The 14,332-nt window shown below is 44.9% G+C and overlaps 1 protein-coding gene across 1 annotated transcript in view; it reads left to right on the top strand.

The window, feature by feature from the left end:
• Positions 1-13,574, top strand: part of LOC129557924 (centriole and centriolar satellite protein OFD1-like) — a 75,676-nt gene extending 62,102 nt beyond the window's left edge. The window contains exons 15-22 of the mRNA XM_088834463.1: positions 1,901-2,503; positions 2,924-3,044; positions 5,242-5,342; positions 9,388-9,507; positions 11,699-11,856; positions 12,384-12,542; positions 13,081-13,148; positions 13,442-13,574. Coding sequence (XP_088690589.1) covers positions 1,901-2,503; positions 2,924-3,044; positions 5,242-5,342; positions 9,388-9,507; positions 11,699-11,856; positions 12,384-12,542; positions 13,081-13,148; positions 13,442-13,484 — 1,373 coding nt within the window. The 3' untranslated portion in view covers positions 13,485-13,574. The remainder of the gene's footprint in view (positions 1-1,900; positions 2,504-2,923; positions 3,045-5,241; positions 5,343-9,387; positions 9,508-11,698; positions 11,857-12,383; positions 12,543-13,080; positions 13,149-13,441) is intronic.
• The last annotated feature ends 758 nt before the right edge of the window (positions 13,575-14,332 follow it).

The raw sequence follows: 14,332 nt of genomic DNA, 5'->3' as shown, positions 1-14,332 counted from the left end.
AATCTGCCCACAATGCGGGAGACTTGGGTTCGATCCCTGGGTTGGGAAGATCCCCTGGAGAAGATAAAGGCTACCCTTTCTGGTATTCTAGCCTGGAGAATTCCATGGACTGTATAGTCCATGGGGTCACAAAGAGCTGGACACGACTGAGCGACTTTCACTTTCACTACTTTCAGGTTATTTACTACTTATTTAGGTTTCTTTGTTTGTTTGTTTGTTTTCATTTGGTTTTCTATCTGCTGTCCTGAATGGGTGATTTACATTATTCTGTCTTCTGGGTCACTTATTCATTCTTCAGCGTTATTGGTTTGGTTTTGTTTCAGCCATGCCTCATGGCTTTCAGGATCTTGTACCCTTACCAGGGATTGAACCCACACCCTCAGTAGTGAAAGCGTGGAGTCCTAACCACTGCACCACTAGGGAATTGCCTGTTTTTCTACGTTATTCATTGCCTTTAGTTCAGTTTTAGTCTCAGCAAATGAGTTTTGTAATTTTCTTGCTTCCTCTTTGTCCTTTCTAGTCCATTTTTACAGTACTCTGCATTTTTACTGATAACTTTTCCTTAACCCCTTTAGTATTTTCATTATCTTTTTTGAAAACAGTGTCTGTTAAACTGAAGAGGTTTGTTTCATTATTTGTTCTTTCAGGGGAATTATCTTGGTCTTTTAACTGGGAGTTGTTCCTCTGCTTCAGTTTACTGAATTTTCTCTCCCAAACTTACAGAAGATAAATATATCTATTGTGGTCTTGGGGGACTATTTATATGTGGAAGCATCCCTGTGTAGCTTCTGTGGGTTTAGTGTTTGTTTGGCATGAGGGCTGTTTTTGGTATGGATGCCTGTGGCCTTTTTGCTCAGCATGTGCTGGCCATGGTCATTATCCCCTTATAATCGGTGTGTGCAGATGCAGTGGCTGGTGCCCAGTCCTGAGGTTCTCAGCACTGGTGAAGGATCTCATAGACTCCCAGAGCACATGATGGGATTGTTGGCGGCTTGAGACCACTCCTGGAGCCCAGAAGGCCGGCAGTGGTGGCCATTCGAGACTGCTTCTGTAGCCTGAGGTAGGGAGTAAGTCACAGCAGAGGCTCAGAACCGATCCTGAAGCCTGTGGTATGCAGGTGGCGGTTGCTGCAGCTTGTGACCCTCTTGGAGCTCCTGTAGGCCGTGTCATGCCACCTGAAAGAGTGCACAGCGGAAGAGGCTGCAGTGGTGCGTCCCACCACTCCCCTCACACACCCCAACCATCAGTAGCACCTGGCCTCTAGGTCGGCCCAAGCTTCCTCCATGTACACCCTCAGGAGTGACTGCTCCAGACTCCAGCCCCTTCAGGCTGTTTCCACACAGCCCACCCTAGCCTGCTCCCTGGGTCTGATTTCTGAAGTGTGAGCTTCAGCACCCAGCTCCTGCCTGCATGGGATGACACATGTCTCGGGCTGGGGAGTACTGGGCAGTGGTGCTGATTTTTTGTGCAGGTCTCTCCCTCCCAGCTGCTGCACACCAGAGGCTGCATTCTTTTCCATCCTGGCTGATCTCATGGGGTGCAGGAACCTTGCCTCTTTTATCGCACCTTCCTGAGGATACAGATTCTGTCCCAACTTCTTCCTTGCTTTTTCCCCTCTTTTGTCCTGGTTCCATGGAGATTTTCTTGCCCTTTCGGAAGTCTGAGGTCTTCTGCCAGTGTTCAGTAGCTATTCTGTGAGAATCACTCCACACATAGATGTATTGTTGATGTATTGTGGGCAGAGGTGTGCTTCACATCTTACTGCTCCACCATCTTGATCACACGCCACAAACTGTTTAATGTGCTAGTTGATTATTCAAGAAAAAAGTTGCTGAAACATTTCAGTTCGGTTCTCCACCTCTTCCCTTCCGGTCTCACACTCTCTGTTTGTGACCCGCAGCGCTAGAGAACGAAGTGTACCACAACCAGAGGCAGTCTCTGCTGAATTGCTCCATCAGCGGGTTAATGAGCACCAGCGTGGGGCCTCGTGATGGCGACATCAGTGGGGATTTCTTGAAAAATCCTCTGAGACAAGAGGAGGCGACAGCAGGCCCAGTTAAACCGCAAATCCCCAGATACCCAAATGCCAGTGCAGAGGGAAGTTCCCCTGATTCTGACCTCGAGTTTGTAGCCAGTACCAAGGTAAGGGTGAGAGAGCTGGAGCAGGAGGCAGAGCGCCTAGAAAAAGCTTTCCAGAACTACCATCAAAGGGTCAGTCGGTGCCCTGCCAAGAGCCGCTTGGCAGCCAGGAGCCCACCCTCACTGCATCTGCTGGGGACTCTCAAGAACATCCCTGCAGCTGCTCCCGAGAGGTGTGTTTTTGTGGATGCCAGAGTCACCTCTCAGCAGCCTCCAGTCAGCACGCGTGGAGCAGATGAAAGCGAGGTGTCCGAGGTGCCCAGCAGCATGGCCTCAAGGTCACACAAGAGCACAGCCTCCAGACGGCTCTCCTACATGCCACTCCCCAAAGCGAGAAGCCTCAATAGTGAAATGTACCTAGAAGGTGAGCTATGGACACAGGCCTGGGGATGCTCTGGATGGGGGTCGGTTGCTCCTCATCCCTCCTCTCCTCTGGGTGACAGGGCAGCTGGAGGCTGATAAACTGGGAACCCCGACTCCCCCACCCCAGGTTGCAGGTGGTGTGGGGGCCGTAGGATGGAAAGTCGAGTGCCGGCATTTTACTCAGCACGTAGAGATTTTCAGAGTGACTGTGGCTTTTCCTTGGCTGCTGCTTAGTTGCATGTATTCTCCCCTTATCACTGAAGTTTCATTTTCATGCCTGAATTGTTAGTTCTGTGGATGATACCCCACTGCTTGCAAAGATGATCGAATGCATTTTCAAAGTGGTAAAAATCTCTAGAAGCTGCACTGCCATCTTCTCCACACATGTAACATGATTATCCTGGTTCCTCCTGCCCCATAGGTCTGGGTCAGTCTACTGTCACTGCCATCTGTCCCGACAGAAAGCCACAGCCTTTGCCTGCCGAGTCCAGGCACAACCTTTCCATGTACTCGCTCTCCAGCCCTCTGGAGCAGAAGGCCGGGTAAGTACCTTGTTCTCTGGCCTCTGCTGAGGCTGATTAGCTTCCTGTGGTCTCATCCGGACTGGCTCCAGTTTTTTAGTTAGTTAGTTCAGTAGCTCAGTCATGTCCGACTCTCCGCGACCCCATGAATCACAGCACACCAGGCCTCCCTGTCCATCACCAACTCCCGGAGTTCACTCAAACTCATGTCCATCGAGCTGGTGATGCCATCCAGCCATCTCATTCTCTGTCATCCCTGTCTCTCCCACCCCCCAATCCTCCCAGCATCAGAGTCTTTTCCAGTGAGTCAACTCGTTGCATGAGGTGGCCAAAGTATTGGAGTTTCAGCTTTAGCATCAGTCCTTCCAATGAACACCCAGGATCGATCTCCCTTAGAATGGACTGGTTGGATCTGCTTGCAGTCCAAGGGACTCTCAAGAGTCTTCTCCAACACCACAGTTCAAAAGCATCAATTCTTCGGCGATCAGCTTTCTTCACCGTCCAACTCTCACATCCATACATGACCACGGGAAAAACCATAGCCTTGACTAGATGGACCTTTGTTGGCAAAGTAATGTCTCTGCTTTTTAATATGCTATCTAGGTTAGTCATAACTTCCCTTCCAAGGAGTAAGCGTCTTTTAATTTCATGGCTGCAATCAGCATCTGCAGTGATTTTGGAGCCCAAAAAAATAAAGTCTGACACTGTTTCCACTGTTTCCCCATCTGTTTCCCGTGAAGTGATGGGACCAGATGCCATGATCTTTGTTTTCTGAATGTTGAGCTTCAAGCCAACCTTTTCACTCTCCTCTTTCACTTTCCTCAAGAGGCTTTTGAGTTCCTCTTCACTTTCTGCCATAAGGGTGGTGTCATCTGCATATCTGAGGTTATTGATATTTCTCCCGGCAATCTTGATTCCAGCTTGTGCTTCTTCCTGCCCAGGGTTCCTCATGATGTACTCTTCAGTTTTTTAGGTGATGTTAAAGACCACATGGCAGGACAGAATTTGCAATCAGATTATAAGATGCATGATCTCTGAGAATCATTTGAATTATTGCCTGGAGGAAAATCAAATTCTGCTTGTTTGCTAAACTTGATGTATAGTGTATGCGTGAATGTTGTTCAGTCATGTCTGACTCTTTGTGACCCCATGGATTATACAGTCCACGGAATTCCAGGCCAGAATACCAAAGAGGGTAGCCTTTCCCTTCTCCAGGGGATCTTCCCAACCCAGGAATCGAACTGGGGTCTCCTGCATTGCAGGCGGATTTTTTACCAACTGAGCTAATAGGGAAGCCCTGTAGTGTATATACTTGGGTATTAATAAGCATCTTCATAGTTCTGTGAAGACTTGGTTTATAAAGATAAAACAGACATAAAAAATTTGCAAATGTAAACCAATTCACTGTAAACATTAAATAGTTTTGTACATAATTAAAAAGTCACTTACAAATATTTAGGTATTTAAATATAAGCAAATAAGGTTCCACAGTGGCAATCATTGAAATAAATTCAAAAGTGGTAGTGAGTCCTAGGATACACGGGCTGAAGCAGAATGGGGTGGGTGTGTCGAAAACCTTGGGGGTGGGGTTGGGCAGGAGGCTGAGATTCAAGTCAAGAGTGGGCCTTCTACCTGTGCCCGGTCTCCACGGTGGGAGGTTCTGACTCCTCTCTTGGCTCAGGCCTGGGCGTCTGAGTGTTGATGCTCATCTACTGTACAAAGTTGAAAACTACCACAGGTGCTTGTCTGGTCCTAAAGTAGGTGATTTTTTTTCGTATTGGTCCTTCTGTTTAAAGCCAGAAGAGAGGCAGGACACATGTGGTCCAAGTTAGGGTACTGTGATGCGTGGCATCTTCAGCTGGCTCATGCTAATGGCGTATAGAGCTTTTTGAAAAATTTTTCAAGTTCTTTAAATAAAAATTCCTCCTCGGAACAGCTCTGAGAGTGCCAGGATATTGTTTATTGACAATGGTAGTACCCAATTCATGGCATGAGCCAGTGTGGAAGAGTGACTGAGTTAATGCATATTAATGGTTTGGAATGATGTCTGGTGCATGGATAGCGGCCAGTGCAGAGTAGCTCCTATTCACTATGTGTCCACTAAAAATTAATTTTCTAAAGCATTTTCTTAAATCACAACAGGCTTTTCATCACTCTCTGCTCTTGTGTCTTACATTATTAAAGCTTCACATTCTTGAGTTTTATTCTTCCCATCCAGCCTTTATCAAAGACATACAGAACTTCAAGACAAAAATGAATTTTCAAATGTGGACAAGCTAGTTTTTAAGGATAACAAGGAATTTGAACCATCTTTTGAATGTAAGTTTAAATATGAAAATTTATATTAATATGTAAATTGTTTTTATATGTATAACTTTTGCTTGCTCTTATATGTAGAACTTGTTTCAAAGTTTATATGTAGAACTTGTTTCAAAATGTAAAATGTTTTGGCAAAACATACAAATTGTTACAAAATGCAAAACAGTTACAAAGTAACACATTTTTATTTTCTGATAAAATCAGTGATACGGATATAGTGCCATGTTTTTGTATCACAAAGATTTTTAGGTTCTCAGTTCCATTTTTTAAAAATTTCAGGATAACTAAATTGCAAAGTTAGGGAAAGACTGAGGGCAAGAAGATAAGTGTGCGGCAGAGGATGACATGGATGGATGACATCACCCACTCAATGGACATGAGCACACTCCAGGAGATAGTGAAGGGCAGGGAAGCCTGGTGTGCTGCAGTTCACGGGGTCACAAAGAATCGGACGTGAGTTAGGGACTGAACAACAACAATTGCAAATCAGAACTAAGCCTGTCAGTTCCATCTCTCAGTTGTGTGTGACTCTTTGACCCCATGGACTGCAGCACGCCAGGCTTCCCTGTCCATCACCAACTTCTGGAGCTGGCTCAAAAACTGTTGTCCATTGAGTCAGTGATGCCATCCAACCATCTGATCCTCTGTTGTTCCCTTCTCCTCGGGCCTTCAATCTTTCCCAGCATCAGGGGCTTTTCAAATGAGTCAGTTCTTTGCATCAGGTGGCCAAAGTGTTGGAGCTTCAGCTTCAGCATCAGTTCATCCAATGAATACTGGGATTGATTTCCTTTAGGATTGACTGGTTTGATCTCCTTGCAGTCCAAGGGATTCTCAAGAGTCTTCTCCAACACCACAGTTCAAGAGCATTAATTCTTCTGCAGTCAGCTTTCTTTATAGTCCAACTCTCATATGCATATGTGACTACTGGAAAAACCATAGCTTTGACTCCACAGTCCTTTGTTGGCAAAGTAATGTCTTTGCTTTTAAATATGCTGTCTAGGTTGGTCATAACTTTTCTTCCAAGGAGTAAGCATCTTTTAATTTCATGGCTGCAGTGACCATCTACAGTGATTTTGGAGCCCCCAAAATTAAAGTCTGTCACTGCTTCCATAGTTTCCCCATCTATTTGCCATGAAGTGATGGGACCAGAAGCCATGATATTCGTCTTTGAATGTTGAGTTTTAAGCCAGCTCTTTCACTCTCCTCTTTCACCTTCATCAAGAGGCTCTTTAGTTCCTCTTTGCTTACTGCCATAAGGGTGGTGTCATCTGCATATCTGAGGTAATTGATATTTTTCTGACAATCTTGACTCCAGCTTGTGCTTCATCCAGCCTGGCATTTCAGATGATTTACTCTGCAGATAAGTTAAATAAGCAGGGTAACAATACACAGCCTTGATGTATTCCTTTCCCAGTTTGGAACCAGTCTGTGGTTCTATGTCCAGTTCTAACTGTTACTTCTTGACCTGCATACATATTTCTCAGGAGGCAGGTAAGGTGGTCTGGTATTCCCATCTCTTTCAGAATTTTCCACAGTTTCTTGTGATCCACACAGTCAAAGGTTTGGCATAGTCAGCAAAGCAGAAGTAGATGTTTTTCTGGAATTCCCTTGCTTTTTCAATGATCCAGTGGATGTTGGCAATTTGATCTCTGTTTCCTCTGCTTTTTCTAAAACTGGCTTGAACATCTGGAAGCTCATAGTTAATGTACTGTTGAAGCCTGTCTTGGAGAATTTTGAGCATTACTTTGCTAGCGTGTGAGATGAGTGCAATTGTGTGGTAGTTTGAGCATTCTTTAGCATTGCCTTTCTTTGGGTTTGCAATGAAAACTGACTTTTTCCAGTCTTGTGGCCACTGCTGAGTTTTCCAAATTTGCTGGCATATTGAGTGCAGCACTTTCACGCATCATCTTTCAGGATTTGAAATAGCTCAACTGGAATTCCATCACCTTCACTAGCTTTGTTCATAGTGATGCTTCCTAAGCCCCACTTGACTTCGCATTCCAGGATGGCTGGCTCTAGGTGAGTGACCATACCATCATGGTTGTCTGGGTCATGAAGATCTTTTTTGTATAATTCTTCTGTGTTTTCTTGCCACCTTTTCTTAATATCTTATGCTGCTATTAGGTCCATTTACCATTTCTGTCCTTTATTGTTCCCATCTTTGCATTAAGTTTTCCCTTGGTATCTCTAATTTTCTTACGAGATCTCTAGTCTTTCCCATCTGTTGTTTTCCTCTATTTCTTTGCATTGATCACTGAGGAAGGCTTTCTTCTCTCTCCTTGCTCTTCTTTGGAATTCTGCATTCAAATGAATATATCTTTCCTTTCTCCTTTGCCTTTAGCTTCTCTTCTTTTCTCAGCTATTTCTAAGGCCTCCTCAGACAACCATTTTGCATTTCTTTTTCTTGGGGACAGTCTTGATCACTGCCTCTTGTACAATATCACAAACCTCCGTCCATAGTTCTTCAGACACTCTGTCTATCAGATCTAATCCCTTGAATCTATTTGTCATTTCCACTGTATCATTATAAGGGATTTGATTTAGGTCATACCTAAATGGTATAGTGGTTTTCCCTACTTTCTTCAATTTAAGTCGAATTTGGCAATAAGGAGTTCGTGATCTGAGCCACAATCAGCTCCCAGTCTTATTTTTGCTGACCTGTATAGAGTTTCCCCATTTTTGAATGCAAAGAATATAATTAATCTGATTTTGAAATTGACCATCTCTTGATGTCCATATATAGAGTCTTCTCTTGTGTTGTTGGAAGAGGGTATTTGCTATGACTGACCAGTGTGTTCTCTTGGCAAAACTCTATTAGCCTTTGCCCTGCTTCATTTTTGTACTCCAAGGCCAAATTTGCCTGTTACTCCAGGTATCTCTTGACTTCCTACTTTTGCATTCTAGTCCCCTATAATGAAGAAGGCATCTTTTTGGGGTGTTAGTTCTAGAAGGTGTTGTATGTCTTCATAGAACTGTTCAACTTCAGCTTCTTCAGCATTACTGGTTGGGGCATAAACTTGGATTACCGCGATATTGAATGGTTTGCCTTGGAAACGAACAGAGATCATTCTGTCATTTTTAAGATTGCATCCAAGTACAGCATTTCAGACTCTTGTCGACTATGAAGGCTACTCCATTTCTTCTAAGGGATTCTTGCCCACAGTAGTAGATATAATGGTCATCTGAGTTAAATTTGCCCATTCCAGTCCATTTTAGTTCACTGATTCCTAAAATGTCAATGTTGACTCTTGCCATCTCCTGTTTGACCACTCCCAATTTGCCTTGATTCATGGACCTAACATGGCGCACCACACTCTAGCCCCTCAGGCTGTCTCCCAGGTTCTGACCTCTGAAGGCTGAGCCTTAGCTCACAGAGTATGAAAACCTTTCCTTTTTCACAGCTCCCTCGCTCGGGTGCAGGTCCCTTCCCAATTCCTTCCTTTTTCTTTTTTCTTTCATCCTACTCAGTTACCTAGAGTTTTTCTTGCCCTTATGTTAAGTCTGAGGTGGTCTTCCAGTGTTTAGTCTGCATTCCACATGCAGATGTGTTTGTGGGAGAAGGTGAGCTCCACGACCTACTCCACCATCTTGATCCCATGCCCCAGAAAGTCTTTTTATTTGTGTGTTAACCTATTGTTTTGCCTTAAGAGCTTCATCCTCAAGTCTGAATGTCTAGTAGTTTGAACAGGGAAATGAAAGGGCTTCGTATATTTTATGAACTCTTTGAACCAACTTCAGTAACTTTGTTAAATCACTGCTATTGAAATAGAATTCAGATGCTTTTTACCAAGCCAGATGATTTCTGCTGTCACTAGACTGATTTCCCTGCTGGGTAACAAGTCAAATTTGTAAATGAATCTCCTAAGAACGCTTTGAGAAGCAGATACATTGGAGAATGGCTCCAGTAAGTTCCTGGAACCCTATAAGGAAAGGGCTGGCCCAGTTGCTTTGTCTGAAACTTCAGTGCTCAGCAGGCAGTTATCCCCACCCTCTCTTCTCTTGCTGCTGCTGAGGGCTAAGGGAGACTCACTTGCACTTCTTATAGGTGGACGGAGTGTGCCAAGGCAGTTCGAGAGAGAGGGCCTCCATCATGCCGGCGACATGCCTCAAGTGGACAGCGCTGCAGCCCCTGTGCCCACCAGGCCCATCTCCTTTCAGTACCCGGGTGAGTTTTCCTCTGTTTTAACTAACGAGGTATGTCAATCATAATGTTTAATATTGTTTTCTTTCTGTTTGCTTCCTTCATACCTTAAAAAATTAGGGTGATTAACCTGTTACATTTCAGTCTTCAAAACAGTGATGACATTGAAGGAAAAGTGGTCATTATATCCCTCCATACTGTCTGGCCCACCTTCTGTCCCTGTCTCTTCTGCAGGCTTCCCCTTCCCTCACCAGCGTGTGGAAGTGGTTCTGGCCTTGGTCAGTGGACAGGTCCTTTCCTCTCCTTGGACAAAGCATTGAAGCCTCGTACACACCCTTCCTCAAGTAAAACCATCTACTAGTAAAACCATCCTCCCCCAAAGCTGTGTAAAGCCTCTTGTAGGCAGTGTGAAGTCAGCGTACTCGGGAACAGGAAGAATTGCTGACAGAAGAAAGATTGTGAGAGGGTTGATTTTGCTGAGTCCAGCATAAATCATTGTGGAAAACATCCATTCAGGATGGCTTGCTCAAGAGCTTTTTCTGTGCCAGGCACTTTCCTGGGGGCTGGGCATCCTGCAGTCAAGCAGCTCCTGCTTTGTGGAGCTTCTCAGGGTTGGGTGAGGGGGAGGGGGTTGTGGAGGAGGGGATGGTCAGCAAGCCATCATCAAGGAGCCGCAGTCAGATGGATACTCAGTAGGGATGATGGCAGCCATCTAGAGGAGATAGTAATAAAAATAACAGAGTAAGAGAAACCAACTGAGGAGATAGGTGTTCTGCCTCTGACAGGTACTAGAGGGTATAATCATAGATCTTCTTAAAATGAGTATTCAGAAGTGTGGCTACATCATTCAGGAGTGATCCTCCTCCCCCAGAAGATTAGATTGCCTTTCTGCCCATGGAAATGAGTACTGGCTGCCTCCAGTAGTCAGGTTCATGGCGAGGATCAAGGGCCAGACAAGCCTGTGTTGTCTCTCTCCAGTTGGTGACGTGGAACCAGGGCCCGGCACAGAGAGTCAGAGTCCTCTGGTGAACTAGAGAATTTATCTGTTTCTCCACACTGTTGGGGGGGCGGGGTGGGTCAGAGATGAGGTTTTTCAGCCAGGGCTGGAGGAGAAAGGTCAGCATAACCATCAGTGGGGATTGGAATGTAATTCAACCATGAGGTACACGGACTTGTGCTGTGGGCTCTCAGGAGTTAGCAATGAAGCCTGGGCCGTGCCCAGAAGGAGCAGAAAGTAGATACATACCACTGTGGACAAGGCTGGCACTGGAGAGGTTCCCTGCCCCTGTGGGGGTACCGGGGGACACCAGGGTGGGAGCTCACCTGGTAGGAGGGGGGTTTCCAGGGAGAGATGGGGAGGGAGCACATCGAGTTGGGGAGACTGTGGGAGCAAAGGCGCGGGCAGCAAAGAGCAGCTGGAGTCAGGTGACAGTAAACATACTTGGAGGGGGTTTGTGGGGGTCAGATGTGCAAAAGTGATGGTGATGGTGGAGGAAGTCAATATGATAGGAAAAGACAAGTTGTCGGGGCCTCAGCTGCCATGGTCTGGACTCTACCGGAGCAGAGACAGTGCTCAGTGCATCCCTCCCTTCTCTTCGGGAGGTGACTGGTGCTAAGGAAGCATACTGACTTGAAGGCTGAGAGACTGGTGTCAGGGAGTGCAGAGACTGTGGTGTTGGTGCTCTTGGTGAAGGGTGGTCAGAACCCTCACTGCAGCAGCAGTACGAGGAGAGGTGGGAGCCCGAAGTCCTGGCGGTTGGTGGACAGAACCAGGGAGGGATCCGCCTGGAGGGAATGGAGTGATGGCCAGGCGGCCTGAGCGGGGAGGGGAGGGTGGCTGGTGGTTTTGTCTTGCTCTGGGCAGGAGACCCTTGCACCCCTGTGGAAGTAGGGTTGGGCTAGTGACCAGAATGCTGTGGGAATAAATGGAGACAAATGATTGGCTCAGAATGCTAAGCATCTTGCGGGCTCAGAACCAGATGTAGAGGCAGAAATACAGGGCTCCCCTCAGTGAGGAAGGAGGAGGTGGGGACACTGTTGAGAGGTGAGCTGGGTGCACTGCCAGGTTTGGGGCTGAGGGTTTGGAGGCCAGCAGAGGCAGCTGACAATCACACCATCTCCCTGGGGCTTGGCAAGACCCCTGCGTATCCATCCTGTATTTGTCTGAAAAATCTGCTGCCGGAAGCTATTTGTTCTTTATTTTCTGTACCATTAGGTGTCAACCAGAAATCACTCGAAGAACAGAAGAAAGAAGAAAAACTCCAAGAACAGCAGGCCAGGGAACGAAGGCAGGAAGAAGAACAGAGGCAGAGCAAGTGGCAGGAAACTCTGCAGAGGGAGCAGCGAGAACTCGAAAATCTGGATCAGGAAAGGGTAGTGATGCTGGTGGGAGAGGGAGGCCCCTGTGTCTCCAAGTCCTAGGAGGAGCAGGGAAGTGAACCAGCCTTGGGCGGCCTGAAGACAGCTGTGGAGCACACAGGCCTTCTGGTTCAGGGTAGCAGGGCCAGCCCAGTCCTGTGCATCCTCATCTAGTCCTGAAAACAGGCTCATGAATGAGGAGGACCTTGTTTTGCAGTTGATTTTCTCATTGTAAATGAGGTTACAAAAAGAGCCTCTTGCTTCAGGGCTCCCCTGTCCTCTTTTACAAAAAGAGCCTCTTGCTTCAGGGCTCCCCTGTCCTCTTTTCTTTGTTGTGCTCCTGGCCCTTAGGCTGGTCCCAGACAGATTACTCAGGCCACTTCACTTGTGCCCCTTTGATGGTAACAGTGACTTCAATTAAAAAACAATTCTCTGGCACGCGGGTTGTAGGTAAAGGATCAGGATTACATTACTGTGTGTTTTTTAACCCTTAGAACTTCTAGAAGATACTTAGTTCCTATTCTGGTACCCATCTATTTCAGAGGCTAATTGAAGAATCATTGAAGTTGGAAATGGACAAAGAATATGAATCAAGTGTTCAGGAAATGAAAGACAAATCTAAATCTGTTTGTGGTGAAAATCCTCTAGAGAAATACATGAAAATCCTGCAACAGAATCCAGACCAGGACGCCACGGATAAGGTGCTGATGTTGTGGACAGGCGTCTGTGGGTGGGGAGTGTTGAGGGCTTATGCGGTTTACTTGAAAACTTTGTGATAAAGATCTGCTATCTCCACTGGAGACAAAGGGAAAAGCATAGAAAATCTGAAAGTCACATAGAGCTCCAGCCTTCTCAATATCTGACACTCCTGACAAATCATGGCTTTTCTTTGAGTAAAAGATTGAAGAAGTTTTGATTTGTCAAAGTTTGTAAAAGTTGGGATATCTTATTATTTTCAGAACAAGAAATAAATAAAATGAAAGCTCTAAGATTGAATAATGAATGAGTTAGTCCTGAGACAGTAATCTTTTATCTAAGACTAATGTACTATGTTGAGAATACCTTCCAGGTATCTTATTCTGATGTGCTTGCTGAATGTCATTTTTAAAAGTCACAGCTTTTATAGACTCAATTACTTATATATTTCAAAAACAGTTCTTAGAGAAATCATAAAGTTTTAAATAAAACGAATATACATCTAATTGCAAAATTCCTCTCTCCTCCTCCTTGTTGTGTCAGAGTTCCAAAAAGGTGGTCAGAGAGAACTCACAATTGGACACGCTGCCATCTAGTGACAAAGATGAAAGGTATGGTGTCCCCAGCATTGTGTTCTTTTGCAAACCATTTATTATATTGCTGGTTCATTCTCAGCCAGGGATGCATTATTCAGATATTTGAGTCTGCCTGTAACTGAATCAGTCAAAATGACTGACTTAAAAAAAAAAATCTATTACATTTTATTACCTGTCAAATTATTGATAAAAATCGTGAGCAAGGGCAGAAACCCCAGAGGAAAGGAATGAGAACATGATAGAGATAACAGAATAAAATTGACAAGAATATAACAGATTTAAAAATTTTTTTTCTTTCCCTAATTTAGTTTTGCAGCCTTTTCTCATGAGGAACCAGATGACATTTGGTAACCGTGTTGGCTGCCCAGCTTCTTACTCCAATTCATAACTAATGGCCTGTGGGTTCTCTGTAGTGAGACAAACTGCTCAATAAAAATCATGTGCGATCCAGTGTGGTTTTTTTTTTCCTAGTTCTATTTGCTACTATAGTATATAAATGAAAAATAATCTAGTCAAGTGACATCTCTTAAAGATTTCTCATTCTTAGGCCTTTCACTACACTGAAATGAGCTGCTAATTTTTTTTCTCCATTTTTATCTTAAGTTATATCTTCTTGAGAACTTATCTTATTGGTTAAGTTCTAGGCCTCCCTTTTTGAACTTTCAGTTGTCTCTTCCTCTTAAGTGTTGGGCTCCCACCTGTCAAACAGGAGACCATCTTCCCTGGCATTCTCCTATGGTTTGTCCCTGAAAATACAAACACATGTTTTTCTATTCTAGAGTTTCAGTGCTAACCAGTGGTCACCCAGAGAATAATACAAGCAGGGTCTGTCTACTCTGTCTTTCCAGTGAAACCCGAGAGGATTCCTACTTTACATATTCAGATTGGGCTAGTTGTCTTTGCTGGAGATGCTTGTTCGGCCATTAATTTCCTTACTAAAATGGGAAGGAGATTTGGGGGTGTTTATTATTCCTTAGGCTTCTAATGATCAAACTACTGCATAATTGCACTCATTTCACATGCTAGCAAGGTCATGCTCAAAATCCTCCAAGCTAGGTTTCAACAGTACATGAATCAAGAACTTCCAGATGTGCAAGCTGGATTTAGAAAAGGCAGAAGAACCAGAGATCAAATTGCATCCGCTGGATCACAGAAAAAGCAAGAGAATTCCAGAAAAACATCTGCTTCATCTCCTTCTA

Source organism: Moschus berezovskii, chromosome Y (assembly GCF_049115385.1).
Source record: "Moschus berezovskii isolate FMDL1 chromosome Y, NW_MosBer_1.0, whole genome shotgun sequence".
NCBI classification, from domain to species: Eukaryota; Metazoa; Chordata; class Mammalia; order Artiodactyla; family Moschidae; genus Moschus; species Moschus berezovskii.
Note: the sequence above shows the minus strand (reverse complement) of the source record. Positions and strands in the feature narration are given on the sequence as shown.